The sequence below is a fragment of the Malaclemys terrapin genome, chromosome 10, assembly GCF_027887155.1.
Source record: "Malaclemys terrapin pileata isolate rMalTer1 chromosome 10, rMalTer1.hap1, whole genome shotgun sequence".
Taxonomy (NCBI): domain Eukaryota; kingdom Metazoa; phylum Chordata; order Testudines; family Emydidae; genus Malaclemys; species Malaclemys terrapin.
Window position 1 is genome coordinate 48,751,732 of NC_071514.1, and position 12,139 is coordinate 48,763,870.

The 12,139-nt window shown below is 46.1% G+C and overlaps 1 protein-coding gene across 4 annotated transcripts in view; it reads right to left on the minus strand.

Moving 5' to 3' along the window:
- The window catches only part of CRAMP1 (cramped chromatin regulator homolog 1), a 120,337-nt gene that overhangs the window by 42,417 nt on the left and 65,781 nt on the right, over positions 1-12,139 (minus strand). For all 4 annotated transcript variants that reach the window (XM_054041597.1, XM_054041595.1, XM_054041596.1 and 1 more), the window contains exon 11: positions 5,226-5,400. In XM_054041597.1, coding sequence (XP_053897572.1) covers positions 5,226-5,400 — 175 coding nt within the window. The remainder of the gene's footprint in view (positions 1-5,225; positions 5,401-12,139) is intronic.

Genomic DNA, 12,139 nt, shown 5'->3' on the forward strand with positions numbered 1-12,139 from the left:
GAGAACAGAACTGGGAATCAGGACTCCTAGATTATATTCCTGGCTCTGCTACCGACTGACTCACTGTGTGACCCTGGGCAACTCTCAACCTTTGTGTTTCAGTCTCCCCATCTATACAATGGGGATACACTTATCTACTTCACAGTGATATTGCAACTCATTCATTTGCTTTGAGATCTTTGGATGAAAATAGTTAACCAAAAGCAACACATTAATACAGACAGAGACATCTATGGATCTGATTCAGAGTCTCACATGACTATACTGAGAAGTGTATCTCTTATATTTGCTGAAACAGTTGAGGGCGGGTTTCCCAAATGGTAGATGTACATGACTGATATTTTCACTAGCAAAAGGAGTGTAATGCAAATATGGGCTCAGTGTCCAAGACTCTTGTATTGTTTATTTCTGGTTCAGATTGATACTGTATTTGAAAAAACTAAAGTATGAAATATAGTTGAACAACAAGGTAAATACAAGGGTACAATCCCTATGTAAGTTTCTGATTACAGTAAATTGAGAGACCATTGCTCAGTTCACTAGAAACACCCCGCCACTATTCCCAGAGGTACGAGGCAATAGATTTTTGCATAATTAAATACGGTTATGATGGTTTAGTGATAATTTCATTTTTTGAAAATTAAATGTAAACGGAAAATATCTTGGTTTGGTCAACAATGCAATGTCACACTCCAAGCAGCCAATCAGTTTTGAAAGCACACTGGCTGAAATCCAATATTGCTAATATGCTATGATGACAACTGGAAAGTGTGTGAAATTTACATTGTTCATATAAAATTGGGTCTCTATATAACAGTTTATTATAATGCATAATACTTTACTTAAAGAGTGCTTTGAAGAACATTAACCCTGACTTACCTAGTTTGCAGTGGATATGTGTTCCCCATTTTACAGATGCGGACACTCAGATACATATGAGATAAAAGCGTAGGGCCGCATTTCAAATGAGCTCAGCACCCAGGAGCTCCAGCCCTTTTGAAACTTAACTACAATCGTGGATGCTGAACTCTAAGAAATCTATTTCAAGATTTTGAAGAGCTACTGAGCAACACAATTCTCATTGACTTCAAATGAGACAGTTTAAAAAAAAAAAAAAAAAATCAATTCATAGTAATTTGGTTAAGGCCACACAAGTCAGTGGCAGTGGCCAGGTTCAGTTAACTAGGCCACACCATCCTTTCTAAAAATCACCTAGAGGTTTTGGTTACAAACCAGGAGAGCAAAGCCCACATGGTTTGTGATGCAACTAGTTACCAATTTTTATTTGGCAAAAAAAAAAAAAAAAAAAAAAGAGTTAAACAAAACTGACATCAGAAGGTATTTTCTTATATAAAGCAGTAAAAAGGGGTATCAAATGTACAAAGTAAGACACCATTCAGTGGATGCAATATAGTTTATGGGATCAAATTTAATTTTGTTTAAACTTTCTAGTTCACACTGTATCTCTCCTAACTGCTCTGCTTGTTTTTCCCCAGCAGTGTACAATCCCCTTTTTCCTCATCCTGGCCTCCTTTGCTGCTGCTCTGAAGCTGCCTGTTAGTCAAGGCTTTCAATTCCCCTTAGACTTAAGAGTGTGCACAAGCTGGCTTTCAAATTGTTACTTTCTGTTGGAAAAGCTAACTCAATTTAGCTATAAGAAGAAGTTAGAAGTCAGAAAGGCTCAGGATAAAAAGCACTGAGAAACCACAGCTAGATGGTTCATTTCTAAAAACCTGACAATTTATTTTCTGGCAGCCATTATACTGCAGACTTTTAATAGCACTTCATGCATGGATGAGATGGAGTTTGTTACTGTGTACTAACAAAGTTATGATCCAGACCACTGAAAATACATCTTAGATTTACTATCTGGGAGTAATTTCCAAATTCAGCACCCAGATCAGTGCTACTAAGAACCATATTGATAGTGTAAAAAACTACTTAAATTCAAATTATGATTTTACATTATTTTCACCTTAGTGAGTAAAATCCTGTAACATAAGAGTGGCACTATATCTCTATATGTTGTGATTAGCAGGTGTGAATGATGCAGGCTAACGTATAACTAGTAAGAGATGTGAACAAGAAGTTATATAGAAGCAGGCACCTTTTTTTTTATTTCTAAGGGACAGATATACAATATAATATCTCAATTAGAGCTGTGTGTATACTGGATTTTCTGTTTCACTGGCAGGAATACCATTTCAGATTTGGTGGGGGGGGAGCAACTTTAACCATGATTCCAGGGGCTACTTAAGCACCTGAAAACTTACTTTGCAGATGATAGGTATAGTGCTCCTGTCAGCTAATTTCTAAGTTAACTCCTATATAAAGAAAGAAAATTAAATGAATATCTGACATCTTGTGGCTAGTCACTTAGGGGACACTGTTTAACATTGGAATAGATCATTTCACTTTTGGAAACATCCTACTAGGAGAAGGCCTGGTGATTTTAATACTGCAGCTGCATGGAGCTCTAGGGGTGTTACCAAAGGCCTGGTCTACACTGGAGGGTTGGGGGGGAGGGGGAGAAGGGGAGAGGAATTGATCTAAGTTACGCAACTTCAGCTACGTGAAGAATATAGCTAGAGTCGACGTACTTAGATCTACTCACTGCGGTGTCTTCACTGCAGTGAGTCGACCGCTGCCGCTGCTCCGTCGACTCTGCCTGTGCCTCTCACAGCAGCGGAATACAGGAGTTGACAGGAGAGCGTTCAGGGATCGATTCATCGCGTCTAGTCTAGATGCAATAAATCAACCCCTGCTGGATCGATCACTGTCCGCCGATCTGGCAGGTAGGACATACCCCAACTACAAATAAAAATAGGCTAGAAACTGACTATAAACAGGAGTGAAACCAACAGTTTTAAAAAGCAACAGAGGGTCCTGTGGCACCTTTAAGACTAACAGAAGTATTGGGAGCATAAGCTTTTGTGGGTAAGAACCTCACTTCTTCAGATGCAAGAAGTGAAGTTCTTCTGAAGAAGTGAGGTTCTTTCCCACGAAAGCTTATGCTCCCAATACTTCTGTTAGTCTTAAAGGTGTTACAGAACCCTCTGTTGCTTTTTACAGATTCAGACTAACATGGCTACCCCTCTGATACTTGACACTTTTAAGTCACTTTCACTTTGGTTTAAAGGCTAGTTATTTTTCAGAAGGCCCTTAAAACAGCACTACAGTGATTGAGTTGCAGTTCTCACAGGAAAATATTTAAAATCGAGCACCAAGAGAATTCCACATTTTAAATTTGAGGAAAAAAATTGAGCCTTATTATTTAGAGTTTGTGTGCGCGCATATATAATTTTTTTTTTTTTAAAGTACCTCTGTGTTTGGAAGCTGTGCCTCAGTTCCCATTACTATAACATGGGAATAATAATACTTGCCTTTCTGCCGTATCGAATTATAAGGGAGATAATTATAGAGATCTGTGGAACAGGAACTGGGCCTTCTTAATGGTTTCCATGGTGCTTAGCACAATGGGGGACTCCTACTGATTAAGGTCTTTGGGCACTATTGTAACATTAGTCAGCTGTTGAGATGCCTTCTGGTGGTAGCTGAAGGAGACTTATCTGGTGAGTGGGATGTCGGTGGAGGACAGGTCAATCTCTGTGTTGGCCAGCAGTGCAGCCTTCATCCCCCACGAGCTCAGCACTGCTGGCAGAATTTGCAGCACAGCACGGACACACACCCGTCCTTGAAGCTGCAACTGCCAGTGGTCAAGATGGCTGTGGACCAGAAGAGTCTGTCCGCAGTCTCCTCCCAGGGAGAGGTGAGGGTGCTCCCTGCTAGTCTGAGAGCAAACTGACCCCCACCCTTCTTCAGCTCCCCCTCCCTCAGGATCCTTGCCCCAGAGACCGTTTCCCCTCAGCTGCTCCTCCCACACACACTGCCTGCCCCCTCCCTCAGAGTGTAGTCCTATGCCCTCACCTCTCCTTTCCCCTGGTGATTGACTTCCCTTTCCCACCCCACTGCCCCCATCTTTCTTTTCACTAACAAAAAGGTTTTTTACAGTTAGACCTAAAAAATTACTGGGCTCTTTCCTGAAAATTAAAATACACTCGTCTGCAAACAAATGCAATGAAGATTTAAACTAAGATGAAACTGCTACATATTACTCTATAATGAGAAACACACAGAGCCCTAAGTACTGTGTTTTATAGCATTAATTAAATTGCTCATTAAGGCACTGGCATTACAATAATGATATAAAAATGCTGATATAAAAAAGCTTGACACCTTCATGGCCTGTTCTGCAAGCCATAAAATGTGTGATGACAAAAGCAACTAGACTGAGAACATTGAAATTCTCTGTTCACACAGTTGTGGCTGACAAGTGACTAACTATCCCCTCTAGTGGAATAAGAAGGCAATTCATGCTCATTCAGTATTCCAACTTGGTAGAATGACACAGGAATGTCTCATTTTAAATGTTATTTTACCTGATCTTAACCAACATACTTATTATCCCCACATCCTTCACCCTTATAACACTGTACAATCCAACATCAGTCATTATCTCACAGAAGCAAGCTTCCCCAGGAAGACTGACTAGTGAGCGGCTTCCTTGATTGGAAAATGTTTTAAAGTCACATAATGTTAACCTGCAGTATTCCCACATGTAAATTCATTATTGAGGTGGGTAGTTTGTAGGATTCAAAAAAATAAACCTGTATACAAGTAACTTGTAGTCACTCTAGATAAATTACCAGGGATATGCGTCTTCAACTGTCAAGAATGAATTATCATCCCTTCCCAACCAGACACAGAAATAATATTGCAGAACAGACCAGGTGCATTATGGGTAAGTTTAAGATTTTTGTCATGGTTATTTTTAGTAAAAGTCAGGGACAGGTCACAGGCAATAAACAAAAATGCACAGAAGTCCATGACCTGCCCCTGACTTTTACTAAAAAAAAAAAAAAAAAAAAACAACTGACAAAAATGGGGCTGACAGTGGGATGAGAGCCCAAGCCCTGCTGACGGATGGAAGGAGGGGTGGGGGGTTCAGCACCCACTACCCGCAGTGGCTGAAAGTTGCAGGGCCCCTACCACCACCTGCAGCAGCTGAAGCTGAAAGTGTCAGAGGTCTCACCGATTCCGTGACTTCCATGACATAATCTTAGCCTTAATTATGAGAAGGGTTTCCTCTGAAGGATGGAACACTGGGGTAGTGACTTAGTGGACCAATGGTATGATCCACTGAAGTCATTCCCATGGGTGCTCACCTGAGGAGCTGGAACTAACATTGGGAGAAAAGGTCTTGTTGCGAAGAGCAGATTGGTTTCGTGCACAACCTGGACTCCTGGTGCTGACGGCAATCACCTTTCCAGGAGGAGTCAGTGATTGCTCTTCTTGAGTAGGTTTTATAGGGGATGTGGCGACAGAGTTCATCTCAGGGGTCTGAAAAAACAAGCACAATTGTTCAAAACGCTGCCAGAATATCAATAAATTTAACAAATGCCCTTCCAGGAAACTTAAAAAGTCATTAAGAACGTATCCATTATAGTGGGACTGATCAGCATGTTCCTGCATTCGGTTAATGCATACCATATGCGTGGGGTTACCAGATTTCCCTATGCTGAATACGGGACACTGGTAAAATTAGCCCGTTAAAAAGAAACACTACATACAGTAACTCCTCACATAAAGTCGTCCTGGTTAACATTGTTTCCTTATTAGGTTGCTGATCCATTAGAGAACATACTCGTTTACAGGGCCGGCTCTAGGATTTTTGCCGCCCAAAGCAAAAACAATTTTGCCCCCCCCGCCCCTAATTTAATTACCCCGGCCCCGCCTCAACTCCGCCCCTTCCCCAAATTCCCAGCCCTGCCTCCTCCCCCCAGGCTCTCAAGCCTAGGAGGGAGGGGGAGAAGCGGCACCATGCCGCGGCCGCTCGGGATCTCCCCCTCCCTCCCAGGTTTGAGAGCCTGGGAGGGAGGGCAAGTAGCGGCGTGCGAATCAACTGTTTCGCGCGCCGTGGCAGCAGCAGCGGAGGTGAGCTAGGGCGGTCGGGGCACATTTTTAGGGGCGGCATTCTGGCGCCGGCCATGCCGCCCCTAAAAATGTGCCGCCCCAAGCACCAGCTTGTTTTGCTGGTGCCTAGAGCCGGCCCTGCTCGTTTAAAGTCGCACAATGTTCCATTACAAGGTTGTTTGGTTCGCCCCGCTATGCTCACCCGGCGAGCGAGCAAGCCTCCAACCCCGCTCCCTGGTAGGAATGCTGGGTGGGCAGAATGGGGCAAGCCCCCGTGCCCTGACCCCACTCCCTGGCTGGAACACCAGGCGGGCAGAGTGGGGCAAGCCCACATGCCCCAACTTTGCTATGCCCCTGCCTCAACCACGCTTCACAATCATCACTGGTGAGTACAGTATTAAAATGTTTGTTTAAAAATTATTTAAAAAAACTTCACTGTATATGTATATAATGACTTTTGTCTGGTGAAAATTTTTTCCCTGAAACTTAACCTCCCCTATTTATATTCATTCTTATGGGGAAATTGGATTCGCTTAACATCGTTTTGCTTAAAGTAGCATTTTTCAGGAACCTAACTACAACATTAAGTGAGGAGTTACTATAGTTGGATTTTTTATTTACCTTATCTTTAAGGCTTTAGGGTTCACACCAGGAGGAGTGATACATATACCCCTACCCCCACCCCACAAACACATGGGGAGAAGTAACACAGACACACACACTCTTCTACAACTCTCTTATACGGGGGAGGAGGGGGGAGGTGAATGACCAACCCAACCTTCCCTGCCTGGCATTCTCCGCCCGCCATGCCTGGCTGGGCCCCGGGATGGACCCGCCTCTCCTGGTACCGCGTCTTCCAAGGCAACACACTGGGGGGAAGGGGGCGGAAGGGGGCACAGAGTCACATGGCCCCGTCCCCAGATTTCTGCCACGGTTCACACCAGAATGTGGCCAGCAGCAGCCTTTCAGCACTGTGTGGTAGGGAAGGGATGGGAGTTGCTTCCAGTTGTGGGAGGAGGGTGGACGAGGGAAAGGTTGACTTAGCCCATGTCTTTGCAGAGCTCATCTCTTCTCCTTCCCCCCGCTGCTGGAAGTAGCTTATCCCTTATTGCCTACAAAGTGTCGAAAGGCAGCTAACACCTCCAGGCTGCTGCTGGCTGCAGACATAACACAGCTGCCTCCTGTCACTCGGCTACAGCGTGGGCAGGAAGGGGTTAAGCCCTAAGGATGCACTGTGCACCAGGGCCCAGAGAACCTGATTGCAGGGGCTTCAGCGAACCCAGCTCAGCAGAGAAGAATACCTAGGGGATGGAGCAGCCCCACACTCCCTGGGGGTAGGACCCAAGGGGGTGGGCAGGCAAAGAGGGTGCTAAGCCCCTGCCTGGGGGGCTGCTGTGGAGCCTTGAGGGTCAGGGCACAAACAGGCTGGAAATTGCTTCCCACCACCACTTCAGAGCTTAGCTGACAAGCAGAGAGGCTTCCCCGTGGCAGCACTCTGTGGGGCTTTGGCACATGCAGGGTTCGGCTCCTCCTGGCCAGTGCCCCGGGCCGGAGGGTCTTGGGCTTTCCTGGGGCACCAACCCAGCCAGAGGCAGTGGGGGAAGGAAGGAGCCTGACAACCAGGCTGTTGGTGAGCTGAGCACTCCGACCAGAGGCTGGTTCTCCGTGCAGTGCTGGGAGTGGGACGCACACCGCCTGAGACAATATGGAGGACAAACGGGGCTGGGGAAGGGGTGTGAAGGGGCACAGCAGGGAGAGGATAGCGAGAAGGGGAGTACGTAAAGGGACGGGGGGTGGGCAACAGAGGTGATACATAGCTGGCCACCGCCTGGTGCCTGCCTGCACTTACCAATCACCGCAGCTCGCAGTGCGCAGCCAGTGCTGGCTGGAAACAGGACGGGGGGGGGGGGGGGGGAAGGGGCCTGCTGGCCAAGAGACGGCATGCAGCAGGGGGCTGTGCTGACGGAGCAGCAGGAGGAGCAGCTGGCCCCATGCACTGTAGTTTCGCCACCAGCCTTGCACACCCACCCCCATCCTCGACAACTGGACCCTCTCACTCACCGCTGGTGGGTGGGCAGCTGGCGAGAAGAGATCCAGCCAGCAGCAGGACCCACCATTACTGACGGGGGGAGAGAGAAAATACAGGACATTTTGACGATTTTTAAGAAAGTCAGGACACCTGCAGGATGGCTTAAATATAGGACTATCCCCTTTAAAAACGGGGCATCTGGTCACCCTACATATGTGAAACTTATTTTGTTAGAATCAAGTTGGCATTTCATAGGTCTCATCATAGTGCCAGCGGTTTGGGATCTTATCAGAAAAAGCCATAATGGAGGGAGGATAAAGACTTTCTTTAAGCTACAAAAAGGTCTGCTTTTAGGTTCAGTAGCAAAACTGACAACTTAACTATCACATACTCAGTAACCATCCAGTCAGGACCAGCTCCAGGCACCAGCGAAGGAAGCAGGTGCTTGGGGCGGCCAATGGAAAGGGGCGGCATGTCTGGGTCTTCAGCAGCAATGCAGCGGCAGGTCCCTCAGTCCCTCTCTTCCTCTTTGAGCTGCTGCTGAAGTGCTGCCGAATTGCCGCCGATCAGCTTTATCTTTTTTTTTTTTTTCTCCTCTTTTCGCTTGGGGCAGCAAAAAGCTGGAGCCGGCCCTGCATCTAGTTGCTTTCTTTTGTTGCAAAAATATGTGGACAACAAAGTCTGGCTGTAAAATGAGCTATTCTGACGGCATCAAAGGTGATCTGTTCTGAAATGCTGCCATTTTCCTATTTCAGATTATATCATAGCAATTAAAGTCAGAGCCACATGGTGAGGCTCTTTGCTAATGTTCCAGACATATACAGTTTATTTCACTACAAAAGTTGTTTATGATGTTTTCTAACAAAGGCTGTCTTTTAAAAGAATCCGTATGTAACCACAGGCATAAAATTACCTCCCACACTTAATTGCAATGCAATTTGCTACGGTTTGTTTTATGCTGATAATCTTCATTTAAAGAAAAGAATCACAGCACACTTAACCATTCTGGCTTGGTTAGAATCATAGAAATATCAGGGTTGGAAGGGACCTCAGCAGGTCATCTAGTCCAACCCCCTGCTCAAAGCAGGACCAATCCCCAAATGGATCAGATTTTTGTCCCAGATCCCTACATGGCCCCCTCAAGGGCTGAACTCACAACCCTGGGTTTAGCAGGCCAATGCTCAAAACACTGAGCTATCCCTCCCTCCTGGGTTACATACAGTCTTGTGAAAAGAGTCAATCAATGCATCTTTTGTTAAAGCAGATTTTTATCTTTCACCTCAACAGCATGGATTATCCAGACAAGCAAAGCTGAATTACAGTCTGAAATTCACAACTTCTAACCTGCTATTAAGAAGGTATTTCCAGGGCAGACCTGGAGAAATTGCAGCAAGAGAGAGTAACCTCTGATCACATGCTTCATGTGGCAGCAAAGATCAGGCACAGCTGACAAAACTGATTTCCAGTGGAACTTGAAGTGCCTCCTGGCAGAAGTATTTTACCTTCCCTATAGCCATCTGAGCTGCAGCAGGTTTAAAAGAATAAAACTGCAGGAGGTTTCCAGTTCTATAATTGCTGCAATTAAAAAGTAAACATTTCCTCCCAGAATGCCTGTCATCTCCCCACAATATCACAATACAATCGATATAAGAATGTTTACTTTTTACTGTCAGCCACTGTCATATAAACTGGCTCTGGTCATATAAAGAAATGGGTGTACTTACCTTTTAAGTTTTATTATCTGAAAGGACTGTTAATTTTTCCAGGATATCTCATTACCCTGATGAATGAAGCTGAAATATCAGGAATGTACTTCCAAGTTAATGCCTTCACTGGGCTTTTTATTAATTAATTATTATTATATTATTAATGATATTGTTCCTCTTCCTACTTTGCATCTACTCACATTTATAATGAATGTGGTTTCCCTGGATATTACATGTGTCTCCAGGTGTGAAGCTTTCTATCACTAACTGCTAGGAGAAGAAAGATCAGCACAGATCTGTACGATGCCTGACCACAAGGCAAACCAGAATGAAAGGCAAAACACCTCTACCCCGATAGAACGCGGTCCTCGGGAGCCAAAAAATCTTACTGTGTTATAGGTGAAACCGCACTATATCGAACTTGCTTTGATCCACCTGAGTGTGCAGCCCCGCCCCCCCCGGAGTACTGCTTTACTGCGTTATATTCAAATTCATGTTATACTACAAATTTTCCAGCACAAATGATTAATGTGCAATTTAATTTGAAATAACTATGTAAATATCACCTTTAACTCAAGTTTATTCAGTCAGACCTGTTATATTCTAATTCCTTCCAGCTCATCAACAGAATCATTTATTAAGCTCCAATCAGCTACACCATCGAAAACAACAGGCTGAATGGGCATCAGAGGGCAGAATTTGCCCTGTAAAATCCTTAATATTGGTGAATGATGTGCAAGGAAGGAACACAGACTGACTCAAATCCCATCTGAGATCCACAGGGCTGGCAGTTGATAAAAAACAGTTACTCACCTTTGTAACTGTTGTTCTTCGAGATGTGTTCCTCATATCCATCCCAATTAGGTGTGCGCGCGCGCCGCGTGCACGATCAGAGAAATTTTCTACCCTAGCAACACCTGGTGGGTCAACTGTGGAGCCCCCTAGAGTGGTGCCTTCATGGCGCTGGATATATACCCCAGCCGACCCAGCGCCCCCTCAGTTCCTTCTTGCCAGCTACTCTGACAGAGGGGAAGGGGGGCGGGTTTAGAATGGATATGAGCAACACATCTCGAAGAACAACAGTTACAAAGGTGAGTAACCGTTTTTTCTTCTTCGAGTGCTTGCTCATATTGATTCCAATTAGGTGACTACCAAGCCTTACCTAGGCGGTGGGGTCGGAGAGAGACATCGCTGTGTGTAAAACCGCTGATCCGAATGCAGCATAGTCTCTGGACTGCTGTACTAGCGCATAGTGAGCAGCGAAGGTGTGTACCAATGACCAAACCGCTGCTTTACAAATATCCTGGATCGGGACATGAGCCAGGAAGGCAGTTGAGGAGGCTTGGGCCCTCGTAGAGTGGGCGGTGAGGCACGGCGTCGGGACACCGGCCAGGTCGTAGCAGGCACGAATGCAGGACGTAATCCAAGAGGAGAGACGTTGTGAGGAGACCGGTAAGCCCTTCATCCGGTCGGCCACTGCAACGAAGAGTTGTGTCGATTTCCTAAACGGCTTTGTACGCTCAATATAGAAAGCCAGGGCTCTGCGTACGTCCAAGGAGTGCATATGCTGGTCTTGATGGGTAGCGTGCGGCTTAGGATGGAAGACGGGAGAAATATATCCTGGTTCACATGAAAAGGTGAAACTACCTTGGGAAGAAAGGCAGGGTGGGGGGCGAAGCTGCACCTTGTCTTTAAGGAAAACTGTATATGGAGGCTCAGACGCAAGGGCCCTGATTTCAGAAACACGCCGTGCTGAAGTGATGGCTACAAGGAAGACTGTCTTCCAAGATAGGTACATGAGTGAGCAGGTAGCCAATGGCTCGAACGGGGGCCCTGTGAGCTTGGAGAGAACCAGGTTGAGATCCCACGCCGGAACAGGTTGGCGTTGCTGTGAGTACAGTCGCTCTAAGCCCTTAAGGAATCTAACAACCATTGGGTTAGAGAAGACCAAGGAAGCGGGTCCTCCTGGGTGGAACGCCGATATAGCGGCCAGGTGAACCCTGATTGAAGATATCGCCAAGCCCTACTGTTTCAGGGATAGGAGATATTCGAACACAAGGGGGATAGACGCCTGCAAGGGGGGGCGTGGCTCGCTGCCCGCACCAACAGGAGAAACGCTTCCATTTGGCTAAGTAGGTGGTCCGTGTAGAGGGCTTTCTACTTCCCAGCAGAATCTGTTGCATGGGATGCGAGCATTGCAGCTCTGTCCGATTCAGCCATGGACATCCATGCCGTGAGGTGGAGCGACTGCAGGTCGGGGTGACAGAGTCGGCCGTGGTCCTGAGAGATCAGATCTGGGCACAGAGGAAGCGTGATCGGTGTTTGAACCGATAGCTCCAGAAGCGTGGTGTACCAGTGCTGTCTTGGCCAAGCTGGAGCGACTAGAATCATACGTGCCTGGTCTCTGCGTAGCTTGAGCAGTACCCTGTGG